The 21,014-nt window shown below is 35.0% G+C and overlaps 1 protein-coding gene across 1 annotated transcript; it reads right to left on the reverse strand.

Moving 5' to 3' along the window:
* Window positions 1–1,729: 1,729 nt before the first annotated feature.
* Window positions 1,730–5,666, reverse strand: LOC140810054 (tyrosine-sulfated glycopeptide receptor 1-like). The gene has a single exon (XM_073167862.1). It carries the CDS (start codon window positions 5,466–5,468, stop codon window positions 2,280–2,282), a length of 3,189 nt encoding a protein of 1,062 aa, XP_073023963.1. The 5' UTR covers window positions 5,469–5,666; the 3' UTR covers window positions 1,730–2,279.
* Window positions 5,667–21,014: the final 15,348 nt, after the last annotated feature.

A 21,014-nucleotide genomic window follows, 5' to 3' on the forward strand; every position in this document is an offset into this window, starting at 1 on the left:
ACGATTAGTGATTTATGATTACAAGCTTAATTTAAATAAAAGTATGATTTTAATTCATGTACATGTATAAGTATTATTTGTTACTCATGTTTAGGATGTGCTGAGCCATTAGATTCACTAGGTTTGAATGCTGCAGTTGATAATGATACTGAGGGAGACGCTGACGCTTAAGTGGATCGAGTCCAGCAGTATACTCTCGAGAGATATTTATTTTCCGCATTAGCTTGATAATGGAACTTTTGAAATAAAGATTTTGTTAATGATTTATTAGGGATTTTCAGATCTTGTTAAAAGTCGATGTAGGATTTTTGGTTAATTAACGAGTTAGGGATTTTTAAGCACTTTGAATTTTTAATGTTAAATTAAGTTTTTGGATTATGAAATTGTGAAATTATTTTTAAAGAAGAATTTCGAAATTTGATGTTCTATAGAAAAAATTGTAGGCTTTTAAAGTTAAAAAATAGTGGACGTTACATCCCGGTCACAATCGTGTGCCGCCGCACTGCTGTCCTTCCACCATCAGAATCTCACACTTTTTCAACGTTGAATTCTCAACGCAAATTTTATCTAGATTTCTAGTGCAATAGACATAATGGACCCAATTCTTGGATATTGAATAAATGCAACTTCCAATAGATCATTTGTAGATATTTACAAGAAATGTTATATCTGTTTAAAATCCGAAATAGATTGAGACGAGAAATCATTAAAGATCCCAATCAATGTATTTAGAATCATACTACACTCAAACTTTATTTGATTGTCAAATTAAAAAACTTTTAAACTTCCGCTGTTTCTTAAATATGAAAAACGATATACAAACAGGTACTCGTAAATCGGTATTTGGTCATTTATTTCTCAATTGATTAAGGAGATGTTACAACAAAAATATTACCCCAATGTACATCCAACAGCTACTATAGATTTAAATATGTTAGGTTCATATTTGACCTCATATATTAAAAAAAACTGAATTAAAAATAGCCATTGAACCTATTGTGAGGGCACTTGTAGTTTGAATTCCACCTTTTCAGGTCTCTCACTATCAGGACAACACGATTAAAATGTCAATTAATTATTTTAATCACAATTTTATTATAATTAAGCTGTCACATTAAAACAATTACAATTATTATAAGAGTGAGTCTTATATGACAGCGTCTCACGGATCATAATCTTTGAGACGGGTCAACCCTACCCATATTTACAATAAAATGTAATACTCTTAGCATAAAAAGTAATACTTTTCTATGTGTGATCCAAATAAGAGATACGTCTCACAAATACGATCCGTGAGACCGTCTCACATAAGTTTTTGCTTTATTATAATAGTAATTTATTTGATGTTACATGTACGAACCGAGCAACCAGATAATAGATTAATGTGGAAAATAAATTTAAAATGCAGGTCAATACTGTGAATTATCTTTTATTTAAATCCAATTGCCCTTAGTGATTGTCTCCGAAAATAAAACTACAAATTTTGTAACGTTTTACTGATGTAACTATTTAGTTTAATCATGAAATAAATAATTTAAAATTTATAAAATTATTTGTTATACATGATATTAAAATTATCACTATGTGTGTGCTATTTAATTTACCATGATTTTTTTATTTTTTTACCGCGATTTAATATGATATTAGATTCATATAAAGTAAGCAAATTAAGTTAAGTATCAGATATGAATTATGTTATAAAGATTAAACTAAGAGGAAGTGGAATGAGTTTAAATACAAATGGATATTGGATAGAATACCAGAATTTTTGTGAGGGGATACAAAATCTGCATGTGATTGCTAAGATACAAAAGGACTTTATTCTTGTTCCAAAAGGTGAAATCGCTCACTTTAGACGTCCTCACCTCCCGACCCGACAGGAATGTGAGAGGAGGTAAATCATGGTGACTCAGCCAACCAGCAGCAGCTAGACCTTATGCTACGCCGCGCACAAGGAGCTCCCCCTCATTGGAGGGACTCGATCCCTGGTCATTGCTCCAAGATTTACTGCTGCTGACCAACTGAGCTAAGCCCATGCGGGCCAAAAGGACTTTATTCTTGAACAGATAGCAGGGGAAGCTTATACAGTTCCATATAATATTAGGAATTCTGATAAATATGTTAATGTTTTGATGCTTTTTGGTATGATTTAATTTCAAAAATTATCTACAGAAATGATCTCTAACATGGGAGAATAATCACCCGAAAATCAGAAACGAATATTCACATATCAATGACAAATTTAGAGTTATGAGCCGATGTGTCGAGCTTGTTGCGGTTTAGCTGGTACAAGTCTGCTGCCGGGACCCTACATTCTCGAGCCAATCGACCACTTCTCTTATAGTCGGCCTCTTCATGGGGTTCTGGTTTACGCACATGCACGCGACATCGAGAACGCGCAGCATCTCTTGCTCAAAGTCTTTGCCTTTGAGGAGGGGATCGAAGATTTCTTCCTGTTTTCCTTCATTCCTCAACTGATGTACCCATGCAACCAACTCTCTCGACTTCTTGGGCCTGAACAACTCAACAGGTCTCTTGCCTGTTAATAGTTCAAGCAGGACAATTCCAAAGCTGTAAATATCACCTCTTAATGTGGCTATCCAGGATTGACTGTACTCTGGTGGGATGTAACCAAGGGTACCAACCAATTCAGTAGTGACATGAGTCCGATATGGAAGAATCATTCTTGCCAACCCAAAATCTGCCACGCGAGCTTCGAAGTTATGATCAAGAAGGATGTTACTGGACTTCAGATCGCGGTGAATGATGTGTGGTTCACAGATCTGGTGCATGTAAGCTACTCCATAACTAGCCCCTTGAGCAATCTTCAGTCGTATTGGCCAGTTAAGTTGGGATGCTCCATCAGGTTTTTCATGCAACCAGTAGTCCAGGCTCCCTTTCTCCATATAAGGATATATCAGCAATCTAAATCCGGCATGCATAGAGTAACCTAACAAAGTAACAAGGTTCTCGTGTTGGGCTGTCGATAATGCTTCCACCTCCGCTTTAAACTCCCTTTCCATCAAACCCATGTCTCCAGAAAGCTTCTTGATTGCCAGTTTAGTGCCATCCGCCAAAATCGCTCTGTATACCAAGCCGAAACCTCCACAACCGATTATATTTGATTGATTGAAATCATCTGTGGCTTTCAAGATATCACTTATCGTTAGATCCTCTATTTTTTTCTTACTGTTGTCAAACAATATGACTATGCTATTGTCCTCACTAACCCTGGGAAATACTCCAGACGAGTTGAAGGACACTGTCTCTAGATCGTTTCTTTCTGATGTATCTCTCGGTTGGATTTTTCTCTTCGAAAAGACCCAGAATGATATAAGACTCAGAGTAAAAATAGTTGTACAAATCACAAGGGTCAGTAAAACAATGGTTTTCTTGCTTATCCCGCTCCGATTTGTTGAATTACTCGTAGTGTCCGATTGACCAGAGCAAGACTTCACCCGACCACACAACCCCGGGTTCCCTTCAAAGCTTGAATTAGGAAATGTGTCGAACTGCCCCCCTGTGGGTATGGGACCTTCAAGATTATTGTATGCAACACTGAAGAAAGATAAGAAATGGAGATTTCGAAGCGAAGCGGGGATTTGGCCGGAAAGTTGGTTTCCTGAGAGGTCCAGTTTCTCCAAGTTTGTAAGATTAGATATCGTGTCCGGAATGCTGCCAGAAAAACTGTTATTGCTAAGATCCAAGGTTACTATAAACTTCAATTGACCAATCTCTAACGGGATAGTACCGAATAAACTGTTATTACCGAGATATAAAGCAGGTGGTAAGTTTGTGAGTTGATTGTATTGCTGGTTGGAGGCATTATATGGCTGAACAAACACAGGCAACTCTAAGTAACTGCTGTCGATTTCATCCCAATTTTTCTGGGATGCCAGCCTTCTCAATGTAGTAAATTCCATCGGGAAGTATCCTGAAAGTTGGTTGAATGATAAATCCAAGTAGAAAAGGTTTTGGAAACTTCCAACCCAACTCGGAATAGAGCCCGTTAGGTTGTTATGCGAAAGATCAAGAACCTCGACCTTCGCTAGCTTGATTAGCCACTTTGGAATTACACCAGTGAATGCATTCCCACCCAAAGCCAATACCTGGATATTTTGAAACCCGTCTGAGCTGGTGAAGTTCTCAGCATCAGGCAGTGCTTCATGATAGAAATTCATGGAGAGGGTCAGTGTTTTGAGGTTCTTGCAGCCTTGTAGGATCGTTAATGCACCTGATATATTGGTTAGGCTGTTGTTAGAAAGGGAGACAAATGACAGATTCTGCAAAGCCGTTATACTGGGAGAAATCTCTCCACTTAGCGAGTTAGTTGCCAGCCTAAGCGCGACGAGTGTTTTGCACTGGAAGAGCCTCTCCGGCAAGCCCCCGCTGAAGTTATTGTTGCCCAGATCAACTGACCTTAGCTGCAAAAATCTAGAGAAATCAAAAGTGGAAATCTCACCTTCCAGGAAGTTGACCCTTAAATACAGTGTTGTCAGTTTCGTGCAATTCGTGAGCGAAGAAGGAATTGTGCCATTGAGCCTGTTTATGTGAAGCTTCAGCACCTCCAAGTTGGAGAGCCTCCCAATGTTCTCAGGAATCATCCCTGTGAAGAGATTACCATACAATTCCAGGATTCTGAGCTTGTTGAGCTGGGTAATCTTTTCATCAATATATCCAGATAGCCTATTGCCCGGGAAGGACAGCTCCTCCAATGCCGACAACCCAAAAACATCATGCGGCACCTCGCCAGAGAAATTGTTGAAACCCGCCCGTAGACTCACCAGATTCGAGCACAAGCCGAAACCTCGTGGTATAGCGCCCGCAAACTCATTGTTGGAGAAATCAATCCTCTGGAGCGAGCGGGAAAAACCACAAACATCCGAAGGAATAGATCCGAAGAAGCCGTTGTTGCTGACATCAAAACTCCTCAAGCTCGACCCCTGCGCCTGGAAAAAAGAAGACCGAATCCTCCCAAGGAAGTGGTTGCTGGAAAGATTGAACACCTGAATCCCAGCAGGCAACTTATCCGACAGAGCCAACTCTCCCGTGAGCCGATTAAGGCTCAAATCGACAACCCGGAGCCGGTTAAAGGATGAGAAAAACCCATCTGGAAGAGGCCCAGAGAGCCCATTGTGAGAGAGACCGAGCAGAGAAAGAGAGGAAAGATTGAGAATAGAAGTAGGTATGGTGCCCACTAGTCCTCTGGATGGCAACCACAAACTGGTGACCCTACCAGAGCTGCTGTCACAGCCAACACCTTCCCAAACACAGCAATCAGCCGAAACAGACCAATCCAAAGGAGGCGCAGCGGAGACACTGATGTTGAACAATGACAAAGAATCGAGATCAAGCTCATTACAGGATCCATAGCAAGAACTGATCACGGATGCTATAATCAGCACTACATTCAAGAAATGGTTATGATGATTTTGAAGAGATAAGCAGGAAGAAGGATTGAAGAGCATGGCTGCTCTATTCGTTTCCGTAGCCTTCAAATCAGTTTGATCATAATCATCATATCATATTCTGTTCGTTTTCATTGATCCAAGATCAGATTAGATCAAGTCAATCCCACCTAGAAGAGAGTGGGTGATGTTGACATATATGGAGCAATATTAAAAGCTGAGTTCTCCATTGATAGCGTTTACTTTTAAAAGCCCTTTGAGACGGCAAATTGGCTTTCATTATATATATACACTACCATTTGCATTATTTTAATGTATCAAAGTAAAAGCGTGTTAGTTGATGCAGCTGCACCTAGTCATTATCATATATATATATATATATATTACTCATAAAATGAATATATAATTTTGATATATTTCATCATGTCTAATAAGTGAATAACACTTCAGTAATTGACACATAAATTGATACAATTAATGGACATGATATAAAAATTATATATATGTGTGTGTGTTAGTTTTATTAAACGGTGTCCTCCACATAAGTGATATTATGTCTATTAATTGTACTCATCGTTGTAACGACTCATCTGAATAATATATAATGCTGATATACTTCATCATGTCTAATAAATGGGTGAGTAACACGCGAGTGGTGGTGGACACATAAATATATATATATAATTGGTGGACATCAAAATTATATATATATATATATATATATATATATATATATATATATATATATATATATATATATTAGTTTTATTAAAAGGTGTCCCCGCATAAGGCCGATTTGCGGCATTTTTGACCCATTAGAAGCAACGGTGCGCAACTTGACATATTAAGTAAGACGTCTCCCTCTCCCAGATGTTTGACTTTTGCTCATTATTCCTATCTATTTATGTTGCCTATTTTGAGCGTCTAATCTCCCTCTCCCTCTCCCTCTCCCTCTCCCAGATGAATATTGTTAATTATTAAAAACGAGTAATTAATATCGCTTATTTTTATACATTTATATGTACAGTGAATTTTATTTTTTTTATATTAATTGAACGACTGTGAAACAAAATAATTTTAATGTAATTAAACTTATTTTGTTGAATCGAAAAAAACACTTTTTTAAAAAAAGAATTTAACTATTAATTAAACCTTATAAATTAATAAAATTTCCTGGTCTCCATATTATTAATCGATAGAGGTGTAAAGTATGTGTTTGTGTGTAATATACATGTGTATTGCTAAGTATGAATATTTTATAATAACTTTAATTTTTAAAATATTAAAAAATTTATTATCGTAAATCCACTAGCACACAAAACTATCTCAAACTTATCAAAGTTTAAATTGTCATATCACTCATCATCCAAAAATTATTATGAAACACCATAAATTTTTTATAAAATATAATATATATATATATATATATATATATATATATATATTTATATTTAATATACACTCCTCGTGAGAACGATACTTACTTTCATATATTAAAACTTGATAACTGTGCGCTTGCAAGCGGAAAATACGCAACAAATACTAGCTTAAATAGGCAACAAACATATGCTTTAATTTGGTGTCAGTCCTTACTGAATTAGCTCATAGGCTAACTGACTGTTGAACTCAGAGAATGTCTTCATATCAGTTTAATATATCGTGAACTATTGAGTACCATCAGATCAATATATTTCTATTGTAGCCTTGTTAGATAGCTTCTAGAATTAGATCAATTCAGTTTAGCAGAGTTCATTCCATCAGTTTAGTTGTCCAGTTTTGTCAGTCCAGTTGATTTGTCTTCATTAATACAATTTGCTGAATTAGTTTAGTTTTATAGTCACCAAAACTTAGTCTGATATTATCTTAATTTTTTTTCATTTTTGGTGTTGTCAAAACTTAGCAGTATTTGCAAATATTAAGAGAAACTTTAAGAGAATTTAAAACTTTATTAAAATGAAAATAACCGGATAAAAACGTTAACAAAATAAAATCTACATACTGAAAAATTGGTAAGATGAATGGCTTGATCTGTAACCACTTCTTGAACTTTTATGCCCACTACTGCCATGTGGTTTTTTGTGCTGAGAGGAAGAGCGCGAAGGAGCAGATAATTTAGAATTTTCTGAGTCTTTAGGCTTTATTGTTAGGTTTTTCTAGCTCCTTTAGTCTAAGCTCTTTTAGTTTACATCTTTTTTTGGCATCATCATGCCCAAGCTGAAGAAAATTGACCACTTTAGTGATTTGGGTGCCAACAGCTTCATTTGGTAGACATGGCAGTTTGAGCTTGGTCAACTTGAAATCTAACAGCAAAAAAATGTAATTGAGTCATTTTAAGATATGTTATTTTTCCAAAATGTTCATTAAAAATTTTGAGAACTTCACTGATCTACGACTTGATTTTTGTCTATATCGTATCAAGATCCAGAGTAGCGGCAATTTGATTGGTATAAAGTCCGACAACTTCATTCTATATACTAATCAAGGATATATGACTATCGTCATATTGCAGGGGCTTAGATTGTGAACACATCACTGATCTAATTTGAGTACCTCTACAAGATAGACCTCAACAGAAACTTTGTTACCTTGTTCTGAATTATGTATGGTTGGTGGTGAATGATTTGGAGAGTTTGGTGGAAGATTTAATTCCATAATATTCTTTTCAATTCTCAATTTCAGATCATATTGATGCTTAATTTAATCATTGATATCCTCAAAGTTTTGTGCCGAATTATTTTGTGGGGAGTTCCGATCACTCGTTTTAGCTTGAAGCTCTTCTGAGGTTGGGGGAGGATAAGTTTGAAACAAATTGTAGATTAAATCATCATATGATGTTCCTTTTCCTTGTGCAGAGGTGGAATGGGCGAAGATGTATCAGGGACAACTTATGATATTTCCACTTGGTTTATAGTGTTTAATAATTTTTTGGGATGAGTTACAGTTGTCTGAACATATTCTGTAGCAGATAAACTTTCCAGAGTTTGCAACATGGCAATAGTTGTGGTAGAGGAACTTCCTGAAGGCTTGATGAAAGGTGAAGAAGAACTTGAGCTTTCTTTATCTGTTCCTCAGCTTGTTATTCATTCAGTTGATTTGCTGAAGATTGAGGATGAGAGGACTCCTCTATATGATCGAGCTGATTAAGCTGTTTTCCCAAATCCAACTAATCTTATTTGGTTTTTGCTTCAGGTCTGTTCATAGAAAAAGGTAGTTCCATATCTTCCCTCATAACTTTAACGTCAATTGACAATCTAAGAGCGTCCATTTCTAACTGAATTATCATAGCAGCAGCAACTCGAGCTTCGAGACTGTGGGATCAAAATTCTTTGTTTCTTATTCATCAAGATTCTCAATGTGCTTTCTCTCATAATCATTACTAGAAATTCTCTGCTTTCCAAGGCCTCTAAGATCAGATATGTCTCAGTCCATTCAAAGATCCGATTCTCATGATTAGTTATAAACTCCAATTCCTCAAAGTTTTGATTGAGAAAAATGGATGACCGATATGTGATCCAGCCATTTGTGAAACAATTTTCAACTAGGTGTGAACTATGATCTTAACTTCTTGCATTGTCTTTCCAAATATAGTACTGGATAATGCAAGTTTCCTTGGATACTCTTAAATAGGTAACCAACATATGCTTTAATTTGGTGTTCGTCCTTACTGAATTAGCTCATAGGCTAACTGACTGTTAACTCAAAGAATGTCTTCATATCAGCCCAATAATTAGCACAAGTGCTCTAGAGTTGTTTGACTCAACTTAATATATCTTGAACCATTGAGTACCATCAAATCAATATATTTATATTTTAGCCTTGTCAAATCGCTTCTTGATTTAGATCATTTCAGTTTAGCAGAACTCGTTCTATCAGTGTAGTTGTCCAGTTTTGTCAGTTCAGTTGAGTTGTCTTCATTAATACAATTTAGTCTTATAGTCACCAAAACTTAAGTCCAAATATTATCTTAATTTTTTCCTTTTCGGTGATATAAAAACTTAGCAGTATTTTGCAAATATTGGAGAAACTTTAGAGAATTTAAAACTTTATTGAACTAAAAATAACTGAAAAGAAGCGTTAAAAAAAATAAAATCTATATACTGAAAGATTGGTGAGATGAGTGGCTTGGTCTGTAACCACTTCTTGAACTATTATGCCCACTACTGCCAGATGGTTTCTTGTGCTGAGAGGAAGAGTGCGAATGAGCAGATTATTTAGAATTTTTTGTGTCTTTATGCTTATCGTTAGGTTTCTCTAGCTCCTTTGGTCGCTCTTTTGGTTTTTGCCCTTTTTTTGGCATCACCATGCCCAAGCTAAAGAAAATTGACCACTTCAGTGATTTAGGTGCCAACAGTTTCATTGGCTAGACAAGTTGGCATTTAATATTAGAAGTAAAATGTAGTTGACTCATTTTAAGATATGCAAATTTTCCAAAATGTTCATTAAAAATTTTGAGAACTTCACGGATCTACGACTTGATTTTTGTCTATATCATATCAAGATCCAGATTAGAGGCCATTTGATTAGTACGAAGTCCGACAACTTCATTCTATATACTAATCAGGATCGATTGATTATCTTCATATTGCAGCGGTTTAGATTGTCAACACATCACTGATCTAATTTGAGTACCTCTATAAGATATACCTCAACAGAAACTTTGTTATCTTGTTCTGAATTCTGTATGGTTGGTGGTGAATGACTTGAAGAGTTTGGTGGCAGAATTAATTCCATAATATTCTTTTCAATGCTCAATTTCAGATAATCTTGATGCTTAATGTCATCATGGATATCCTCAAAGTTTTGTGTCAAACTATTTGTGCAGCGTGCTGATCACCTGCTTCAGCTTGAAGCTCTTATGAGGTTGGGGGAGGATAAGCCTAAAATAAATTGTAGATTAAATCATCATATAATGTAATTGGAGGTGGAAAGGAGGTTATTTGATGTTCTTGTTCCTTGTGCAGATGTGGAATGGATGAAGATGTATCAGGGACAACTTATGATATATCCACTTGGTGTATGGTATTGACTAATTTTGTGGGCTGAATTACAGCTGTCTGAACATATTCTATGGCAGCTACACTTTCCCGAATTTGCAACATGGCAGTAGTTGTGGTAGAGGAACTTCCCGAAGGCTTGTAGAAAAGTGTAGAGGCACTTGAGCTTCTTTAATATGTTCCTCAGCTTGTTTTTCATTATGTTAATTTGTTGAGGATTGAGGATGAGATGACTCTTTATCTGATCGAGCTTATTAAGATCTTTTTCTAAATCCAAATGATCTGATTTGGTTTTTTCTTTAAGTCTGTTCAGAGGAAGGGGTAGTTTCAGATCTTCCCTCATAAATATCACGTCCATGGACAATCTAAGAGCTTCCATTTCAACTAACTTATCATAGCAGCAACATCTCGTGCTTTGGGACTATGTGGATCAAAATCATCCATTTCTTATTCAGCAAGATTCTCAATGTGCTTTCTCTCATAATCATTAATAAGAATTCTCTTCCTTCCAAGGCTTCTAATATCAGACATGTCTCAGTCCATCCAAATATCTGATTCTTAAGATTAGTTATAAATTCCAATTTCTTCAAAGTTTTGATTAAGAAAAATGGATGACCGATTTGTGATCCAGCCATTTGTCAAACATTTTCAACTAGGTCTGAACTATGTTTTGAACTTCATGCATTGTCATATTAATTATCGTTTGCACTAATGAGATTGGCTCAGTTGGCTCTAGGATAATTCATTTTCCTTTTGCTTTTGTGTCAATCTGAGGCAAACTAGATTGAGTTGAGTAGATGTCTATTTCAAAAATTTTGAATGCAGGCAGCACTTTTCTGACTGGAATAACAGGAATCGATGTTGGTCCTGTGGTTCATTAAAATGCTTCATCAGTTTTAAATTCTTTGTTTTCTTATTCTTTGGAACTACAGGGGAGAAAACATGAGTGAAGGGCATCATTTTAGAGTCAGTGTCTGTGTTTTTTTACTCAAAAGAGTCCATATCTAGCTTCATCTTCACTGATTTCTTTGTAGGAGACTTATTTCTGCTTTGCTACTTTTTCCCTATAAAATTTCAACATTTTTCATCCTTAGTGATGACATTCATTGCTCTATAAGCAACAATATATTTTTCATTAACTACTTTGTGAATAAGCAAAGCAAAAGAGTGTCCCACCGAAACATTGCATCAATCCATGAGGCTGTGGGTAGAAACAAAAAACCCTTGAAGTTGCTTATCTGATGTAGAAATCATGGCTACCATAATGTTGTAGAGAAAAGAATACTATATGATCTTGATTCTAGAGAAGATTAATACCAACATATCAAAGATTTTAGCGGTATAAGCATCAAATAAACCTTATTTGGCCATCAGAGACTTTTCTACCATGTCATTGAACATTCTAAATTATATTTTCATGTCTTTCTTCTTCCCAAAGACTTAATAGGTGCTCCAGTCAATGAGAACTTTATCTTCATTTCTTCAATATTGACTGAGGGCAAATTGTTGAACTCGGTCATATTGTTGGATTTAGAAACTCTAACAATCTTATTTTGATGATAACAAAACTTGTTATTCTATTTCTAACATATTTGCTCAAGTGTGAAGTTGTTAAATCAAGATGGAAGCCGAAACTCAAATTTAACCAAATTGAAAATCCGAAAAATTTTGGTATTTTGATGATATTTCACAACTCCATAATCCAAATGACCAGTCACCAAAACGGCTGAATAGAAAACTTAATTTGGGACAAGTTATATTTTACGTCATTGGGTTTAAATCGTAAGTTATCTAGGCAAGGCAAATGGATGGTTGAAAGATCAAATTGATTGCACGAAAACAACAATCAGTTGAGCATGAGCAGTTGTGGTATTTTGGTCAGCCTGATCAGCTCGGTTATCCAAATTAAATGATTCGGTGTGCATTACAAATCTAAGACGATGATCGACAAATCAGATCCACATGTCAAAGTCTGAATCGGAGTGTAAGATGCTCACAAATGAGATAAAGATAATGGTTTGAACAGGCTGATTTCAGCATACCTCACCAGTTTGGTTCAGTTGAGCATATTCATTTGACCAGATTCACTTGAGAAGAGGAGCATAACCAAACTGAACCAGTCAAATAGTTGAGTAAAACCAAGCTGAACAAATTAACCAGGAGCAATATTGAATGACCAGTTTAGGCTCAGGAAAATGTCCAGCAAGGCATAATTAACCGTTTCAATATCAGAAACAATACAAAAACTTTCTAAACAGACATATTCTTGTATCTAACGTATGTATCATTATTGGAACCTATAAATACAGCATTTTGATGATCAAATACATGCTTTTGAAGGGGATTCAAAGCATGGGCAACCTACATTAAGACATGAGCTAGAATGAGAGCAAGCCCAAAGTATGAGGATCAATTTTAGAGATAAATGCATTGCAAAGGATAAAATCCTCACACACAATCAATCACACATATACATGAGAGTCGAGTTTCAAATTTTAGTTGAGTGATACTTCACAAAAAGACATTAAAGATTGTATTTGTAGTCTCGACATAAGAGACATTAAATATTATGCGGATTGTGAGATTGTGGCCTAAAATCGAGATTGTGCTAGGAGTTTCACGTAGCCAAGAGATAAATACCAAATTGAAATGAGTTTGTACAAGGAATTGTATAAATCAAAGTCTTCTACTATATCCGAACACCCATAAACTAATTCATGTCTATTTATTTATTGTATTTACTTATCATTTCTATTGTTTTGAAGACACATTGTTGAATCATTTTATGTGTTCTTCAAATATCAAAATATTGTTTACCAAGTGTTTGATAAAATACTTTAATCAAAATGTTTTTATTAATTCAACTTGCATATCGTTTAAAAGTTTTACAAAATGTTTAATCGGTTTCTACGAAGGATTATTTTGAGTGTCTTCTTCGTGGTTTGAAAACCAACTCGATTTAATTTATCGGTGTTCAATATTTCAAGAACCGAGCTATTGTAACTCAAATATTATCCATCAAATCGATCCTATCAAATACCTTCACAAGGCAGCCCGAAAGTTTCATTAAAAAATTTATGATCGAAGGAGATATTCTTGCCTCCTATGGTGCACAACACATACTGATGTTCAATGGTGGCAGAGGAAAATAACTGATGAATCATTCCTCAAATATTTAGCTTGCCCAAACTTAGAAATCGTTTCTATCCAGATTTTTCCAGTGTGTGAAACATGGAAACCATAGCCTCATATGTTAATTGACATGCAACAACAAAATCAACTTGCTAAGTGTTGTTAGTGAATGAAGACATTTTCGAGAATTGAGGATGAAGCTAGTGAGTTCAGAGCGATGACTGATGCAATAATTAATAATGAAGATTATCAGAATACAGGGAACAGAGGAGGTAAAAAACAATGAGTATATACGGTCGAGTAGGAATAAACTTGTCAATCCAATTGTCAATATGTTTGTGGAGAATATTTGAAAATTTGAAATAATTATATTACACAAACCATATGTTAAAGGAGATAAATAAATATATACGTGTAAAACTAAATTGAAATAAATTTAAAAATGAATATTGACCGTTCTTAATCATATTGTTTTTCAGGTGTCATTAGTTCAGAGCTATTGGATAAGATCAGACTGAACATAAATTGAAGATGAGTATCAGCTTGAGTTTAGAAGTTTGACTATTGTCTTCTAAGCTCTATCTTAATTCTCCCCAAGAATTTGCAACAATTCAACTTAAATCAACAAGACCAAGAATATTTCTTAAGTAAGAAAACTTAGTCTTAGGTAAAGGATTTGTGAAGATGTCAGCCACTTTTCGATCTGTTGACACATGCTCTAATATGATATCCTTCTTCATGTCATGATGATAAGATCGGTTGGTAGGTGAAAGATTTTTTAGAAGTGAGGTTGAATAAACACTGGACAATTTTACTACTTTTTCAATAATGAGTCAGTTTAGTGATAAACACTATGAAAGTGCGGAAATAAATTGACTGACCGATGGAATATAACTGAAGTTAAGTGACACAAGATTTATGTGTGTTCGGATATTTCAATCACTCATACGTCACCCATTCTATCTAGAAGATAAGATATTCACCAAAATACTTTGATCAATACAAAACTTGTACAGACCCCCTTCAGTTTTGGACTTAACAATGTCAAACTGAAACTCTTAGTTTCAATACAGTTTATCAGTTATCAACTGATATTAAATTATTTAGCACAACTGATTTCTATAAGATCGAATATTACAACGGCATGTGTTTGTGTTTGTAAGCTCAATGTATAGCCTTTTAATTCTATTAATGTATATGCTAAGTATGAGCTTTTGAAATCTTTTAAATATGAACAGAAAGCTAGTGAAGAGATTTCACCAGAATAACAACTTGGCAGTTCGGTTTGTATATTATCTCTATGTTGTGTTATATTTCTATATTTTTTTCTCTCAGCTGCTCTTCTAGGCTATTTATAGGCTTTGCTTCCAACGATAATAATGAATGTGTTTGAATCTTTCTATCCGTTGTTTGCTACGTCAATATCCTTCTGACAGTCGTACAATGTAGCATTGCTGAAATGCGGTGTTCCCTCTATATATGGTAGTATGCTTTTGTACAGTTTCGGATGATAGTTACATTCTTTACTGATGACTGTCAAACTATCAGTTTGACACAGCCGATAGAATTAGCTAATAGCTCTCAACTGATTGTAGTAAAAATGATCAGTTCCAACTGATCATCCAGTCGACTACTTAGTATAGTTAGCTTAGTTCAGTTGCCTTATCTGCGCACTAATCCTCAGTTATGCAACCAATAGTTTGCATATTTTTAGATCAGTTCTTCTCAGTCTTCTTGATCATTTTGTTCAATCTTTATACGCTTGGTTTTTCAAACTTCCGAAATAAAGTTTCCAACAAATTATCTCTAATAAAATTATATATGATGTCAATTTTCTTTGTCCTCGAGTGAAACAATTAACTATAAATAATTGCTATGACACTTGTATGTCACAAAATAGTAGAGATTCATTAACATCAGTCTCTTAGCTTTTGTTGGCTCCAAAATAGTTTAACACAAAAAATTAGTAATTTGATATAATTAAAATTATTATTACTGTGTAAATTAAAATAATTATTTATATAAAATAAATTTAAAAAAATATGTCAAAAATATATATTTTAAAATATTGAATATTCAAACGATATAAAATATATATAAAGTTAAAAAATCAAACAAGAATAAAAAATGCGCAAACCGAGTTAATTGGACATAAGATTATGTATAGTAACACAACAAATACATAAACCTCATTCCCGATCTACTCCAACACCATCACCGCTACGACCGATCCTCCATCGGAATACGACTAGATATCACCATGAGCTGTTACCCAAACCTTGTAGTTGTCGATCAAAGTTCAACCCCGATTGTGGAGACCAAATCGAAGCAAAGTCGAGACCCCCTGTTTTCTGGCGTTATTTCGCTCCTCGGGTTTTTGGTTCATTGTGTCGCCTGTGAAGACTGGTTCAGGCTATGGTTAGAGCTAAGTGAAAATTGTTTACTAAAAGTATAAACTAAACATCATATGAATGTTAATTTGTTTATTAAAATCATATGGGTGCTCAAACAATAATTTCGAATGTCAAAATTTAAAATTTTTTAAAATTTCCGCTGCGTTTGGGCAAGAGAAAACACGATTCACAACAGTGCTATTAGAGCCAAGTCCTCTTTATAGTATGGTTTAAATAATATTTCTAACCACACAAGAAAATTTTTCAGAAAATTTTGCATAATAAAATTTTGATTTTAAAAATAAAAAAATATTTGGATCTGCTCGGAACTGTTCTGGGCAGACAGCTGCGCGACGTGCGCACGCACCGTGCATGCAGCGGACGCAACGTCAGCACACTACGTGCGCAGGACTCCTGCAATTGCCCGAAATGTTCGGGAAGTGGAAATGTCTCGGCACTATGCTGAATAATGGGCTCAAATTGTTTGGGCTTGTGGTGGGATTTTCTGATTTTTCAAAACTTTGGACAAATTTGATAGTTTATGAAAATTAGTTTAATTTCTCTTTTGAAATATTAATTTTTGAAAAATTAATAATTTTCTCGTAAAATAAATAATTAGAATATGATTTTAAATATTTATGGTAAAAGTGAATTTTATAAGAAATCAATTATTATTAAATTAATTAGAAATTAAATAAAGGTATTTATTTAATTTATTAAATTTTTTAATAATCGTGGTGGTTAGTAATAAAATTATTAGATGCATTATTTATCAATTAATTAAATTTGTTTAATTAATTGATGTTAATATTTGATATTAAATGTATGAAGGATGATCGAGAGCCTTGACCAATGTGTTAGGTGTATGTTAGGATATTTTACTGTTTTATTCTTTTTATTAATATTTGATATTATTAAAGTGGACATGGTTTATGCCCCGTTCCCAGCCCATGAGATGTATCCCTTATGTGTCAAGACTATTTAAATGTAATTATTAGAAAGAGTTAGAGATCAAACTGGAAGATGGTGGATCCATGTCTGGCTCATATGGATCTAATAGTATTGGTGATCGATCATACTTATTTATTGTTGAATGTCATGTTATGATATATATGCGATATATATATCATTATGCATGTATGTATATTACTATATAATATAGTTGCATGAATCCGGCAAACATACAAACTCATGGTACGCAATTTTAAATTAAAATGATGAGACAATTTTAAAATAAAAATCCATAATTTTATATAAGATTCAAAATTTTTATCAAACCACAAAAATAAAAATTAAAAGAGTTTAATTTATTCTTGACTTCCATTAACCGTGGTTGCATGTTGAACGCTACCTGCGGACAATGTCTGACTCATATTATTGGGGAGGCCTGGACGCCGTAAAGCTGTGACTTAAGCTTCCACCGAAATATGATGTGAATTGAGTGGACTCACATGACTTCGACTCATATTATTGGGGGAACTCATGACGACCGTTATCTACAATTCAATATTGATGGGTTGGTTTGACACGTGAAAATAACGTCATATTATTGGGTCTTTATTAAACGTGAGGCGAAACACGCAGAGGCTGCATAGATATACACTTGGATTATACCTCTAGAAATTATAATTGGCTGATATAATTCGGCATTATTATTGTCTAATTGAACTCTACATGCCCATCAAGGAAATACGATTTCTATTTTTAATCAGAAGGTGGTGGAAATATCAAAATAGTGGGAGGAAAATTTATAAAATAAAAATCCATATTTTTTTATCTTAGAATACTTTAACATTATCAGTAACCATTATCTGTTTTTCATTTCAGTATATTTACGATGACTGCTCGTAACCCACTTTCAATCATTCTCGATCAAAACAAGTTAACTGGCCTAACTAAAGTGACTGGTTTCGAAATTTAAATATTGTTCCGAACTCAAAAAAGCATATGTGCTTACTAAGAAGGCACCGAAAGAAATAGCTCCAAACGTCGGTCAGACTGAGTTGGCTAAGCTTGAGAAATGGTGGGACCATGTTCTTTAAGCTAAGAGCTACATGTTGTCTCCTATGTCGAATAAACTTCAAATGTGGTTTAAAGAGGCGGTGAATGCTGTTGACATCCACCTTAATCTGAAAGAATTGTACATTGTACAAACTCGTTCAGAGAGATATGCTACTGTTAAAGAACACATGACAACACGCTTGCGAGACGGGGCTTCGGTCCATGAGCATGGTGTTAGGATGATTGGGCTCATCGAGAAGTTGGTGGGACTCGACGTGGTTATTCCTAGTGAGCTCTCGACTCATTTTCTCTTGTTGTTATTGTCTGCCTCGTTCGATGGATTTGTGGTTAAATTCAACATGAACAATCATGAGGCCACCCTTGAAGAGTTGGTCAACATGATTACTAATTATGAAACCACAATCAAGAAAGAAAAACATGTTCTCCTAGTGGGCTCATCGTCTGGTACCAAAAGGAGAGCCCAAAATAAATGCAAGAAGCGTTCTGCCCCACCAAAGAAAAACAAGCCGAACAAGAATCCATACAAGAAATCAACTCTGGGGCCATCAAAGCCCGACAAGTCAGAACATGTCTGTTTCCACTGCAACAAGCCCGAACATTGGAGGCGCAATTGTACGAAGTATCTTGCCCAGAATCATTCTGGCCATGGTATGCTTTATATTGAAGTTAATGTTTTTATTAATTCATCTTCTTGGGCATTGGATACCAGATGTGCTTCTTATCTATACAATTATTTGCAGGTGACGGTAAGAAGCAAGAGGCTTAGATGTGGTGAGACATTTCTAAGACTAGGAAATGGAGCAAGGATTGTTGTCACTGCCATTGGAGACGCTACTTTAATTTTAGACAATGATTTAAGTTGTTTTTTAGATATGTTTTATATGTTCCTGAATTGGTTAAAAATATTATTTCTATTTCTATGCTTGATATGGATGGTTATTCTTGTGTTTTTGCTAAAGGTGCTTGCAATTTATACAAGAATGATATTTGATTGGAACCGGAGAATTAACAAACGATCTCTGTAACTTAAAAATAAAAGATATTTCGTTAAACAATATCCAAGCACATACAACAAACAAAAGAAAAATAGAAAATCCAAATCCCACACAAATATGGCACGCTAGACTAGGTCATATTTCCCAAAAAATGATGTACAAGCTGGTGGGAGAAGGCATGTTTGACTTGTCAGACATTAATTCTCTACCTACTTGTGAGTCCTGTTTAAAAGGAAAAATGACCAAGACTCCATTCAATGGAAACGTAGATCATGTACATGGTTTACTGGATTTGATCCACACAGACGTTTGTGGCCCGCTAAGTGTTAGCAAAAAATATGGGCAATCCTACTTCATTACCTTTACTGATAACCATTCGAGGTATGGATATGTTTATTTGATGAAACACAAATCTGAAGTATTTGAAAGGTTCAAAGAATTTTGATCTGAAGTAGAAAAACAGCTGGAGAGGATTACTAAGACACTTCGATCTGATTGAGGTGGAGAATACTTGAGATTCTCTCACAGTGGACTCTACCAGCAACACCACAATTGAATAGTGTTTCTGAGCGTCATAATCGAACCTTGATGTACATGTTTCGATCTATGATGGGATTCACTGAATTTTCTACATCGTTTTGGGGCTTTGCGCTTGAAACTGTGGCAATGTTGTTGAATAGTGTCTCTACAAAGACAGTTGATAAAACACCATATGAGATATAGATAGGAAAAACTCCAAAATATTTATACTTGAGAATATGGGGATGTCTTGCTTACGTGAAGCAGACAGTGGGAGATAAATTGGATAGTAGATCCACTTTGTGCTACTTTGTAGGATATCCAAAGAATTCTGTTGTATATTATTTCTATCACCCCAATGAAGAAAAAGTGTTTGTTTCAAGAAATGTTACTTTTCTGGAAAGGGAATTTCTATTAGATAGAAAAGGAAAGATGATATAACTTGAAGAAATTCAAGAAAATCCCTCAACTGTAGAAGTTAAACCTAATCCTTGACAACCAGTAGTTGAAGAACACACTCCTAGAAGGTCTGATAGGGTTATCAGACCACCTGCAATATATACGCTTCTTCATGAACAAGGCCATGATGAGCCTTGTGTTGGATGTGATCCACTGAACTTCAAAGAAGCAATATATAATACTGATTCATCCAAAGGGCAAGAAGCCATGCAGTCTGAAATGGACTCTACGTATACAAACCAATTCTGGACATTGGTGGATCCACCTGAGGGAATCGTTCGCATAGGATGAAAACGGATATACAAAAGAAAGCTTGAGGCGAATGGGAAGGTACTGACCTTCAAAGAAAGATTGGTTACAAAAGGTTGTACTCAAAGGCAAGGGATTGACTATGAGGAAACTTTTTCATCAGTTACTATGTTTAAGTTCATTAGAATACTACTAGCTATAGCAGTATAGTATGATTATGAGATATGAAAAATGGATGTAAAGACTGCATTCCTCAATGGAGACATCAAAGAAAAAATTTGTATGTCTCAACCTGAGGGATACACATCAGTGCGAATTGAGCATAAGGTATGCAAACTTCAGAGATCAATATATGGTCTCAAGCAGACGTCAAAGAGTTGGAACCTTAGATTTGATAGAACTATCAAGGAATTTTGTTTTGCTAAGAATCCTGATGAACCATGCTTGTACAAGAAAGTTAGTGGGAGTGCAATGACATTCCTAGTACTTTATGTTGATGACATCATACTCATTGAGAATGATGTAGGATTACTGCAATCAACTAAATTATGGTTAGCAAGTAAATTCTCCATGAAAGATATGGGTGGAGTATCATATGTATTGAGAATACAAATCTATAGAGATAGATCAAAGAGGATGTCGGGGCTCACCCAAGCCACTTATATCAATACCATTATGAAGCGATTCTCTATGGAAGAGTCCAAGAGAAGATACTTACCAATGTGATGGTGTTACTCTATCTAAAGCTATGTGTCCTAAGACCGATGAATAGATAAAGATGATGAAACGTATTCCATATGCGTTATCCATTTGTAGTATCATGTATGGTATGATATCAACGCG

Source organism: Primulina eburnea, chromosome 13 (assembly GCF_022965805.1).
Source record: "Primulina eburnea isolate SZY01 chromosome 13, ASM2296580v1, whole genome shotgun sequence".
NCBI classification, from domain to species: domain Eukaryota; kingdom Viridiplantae; phylum Streptophyta; class Magnoliopsida; order Lamiales; family Gesneriaceae; genus Primulina; species Primulina eburnea.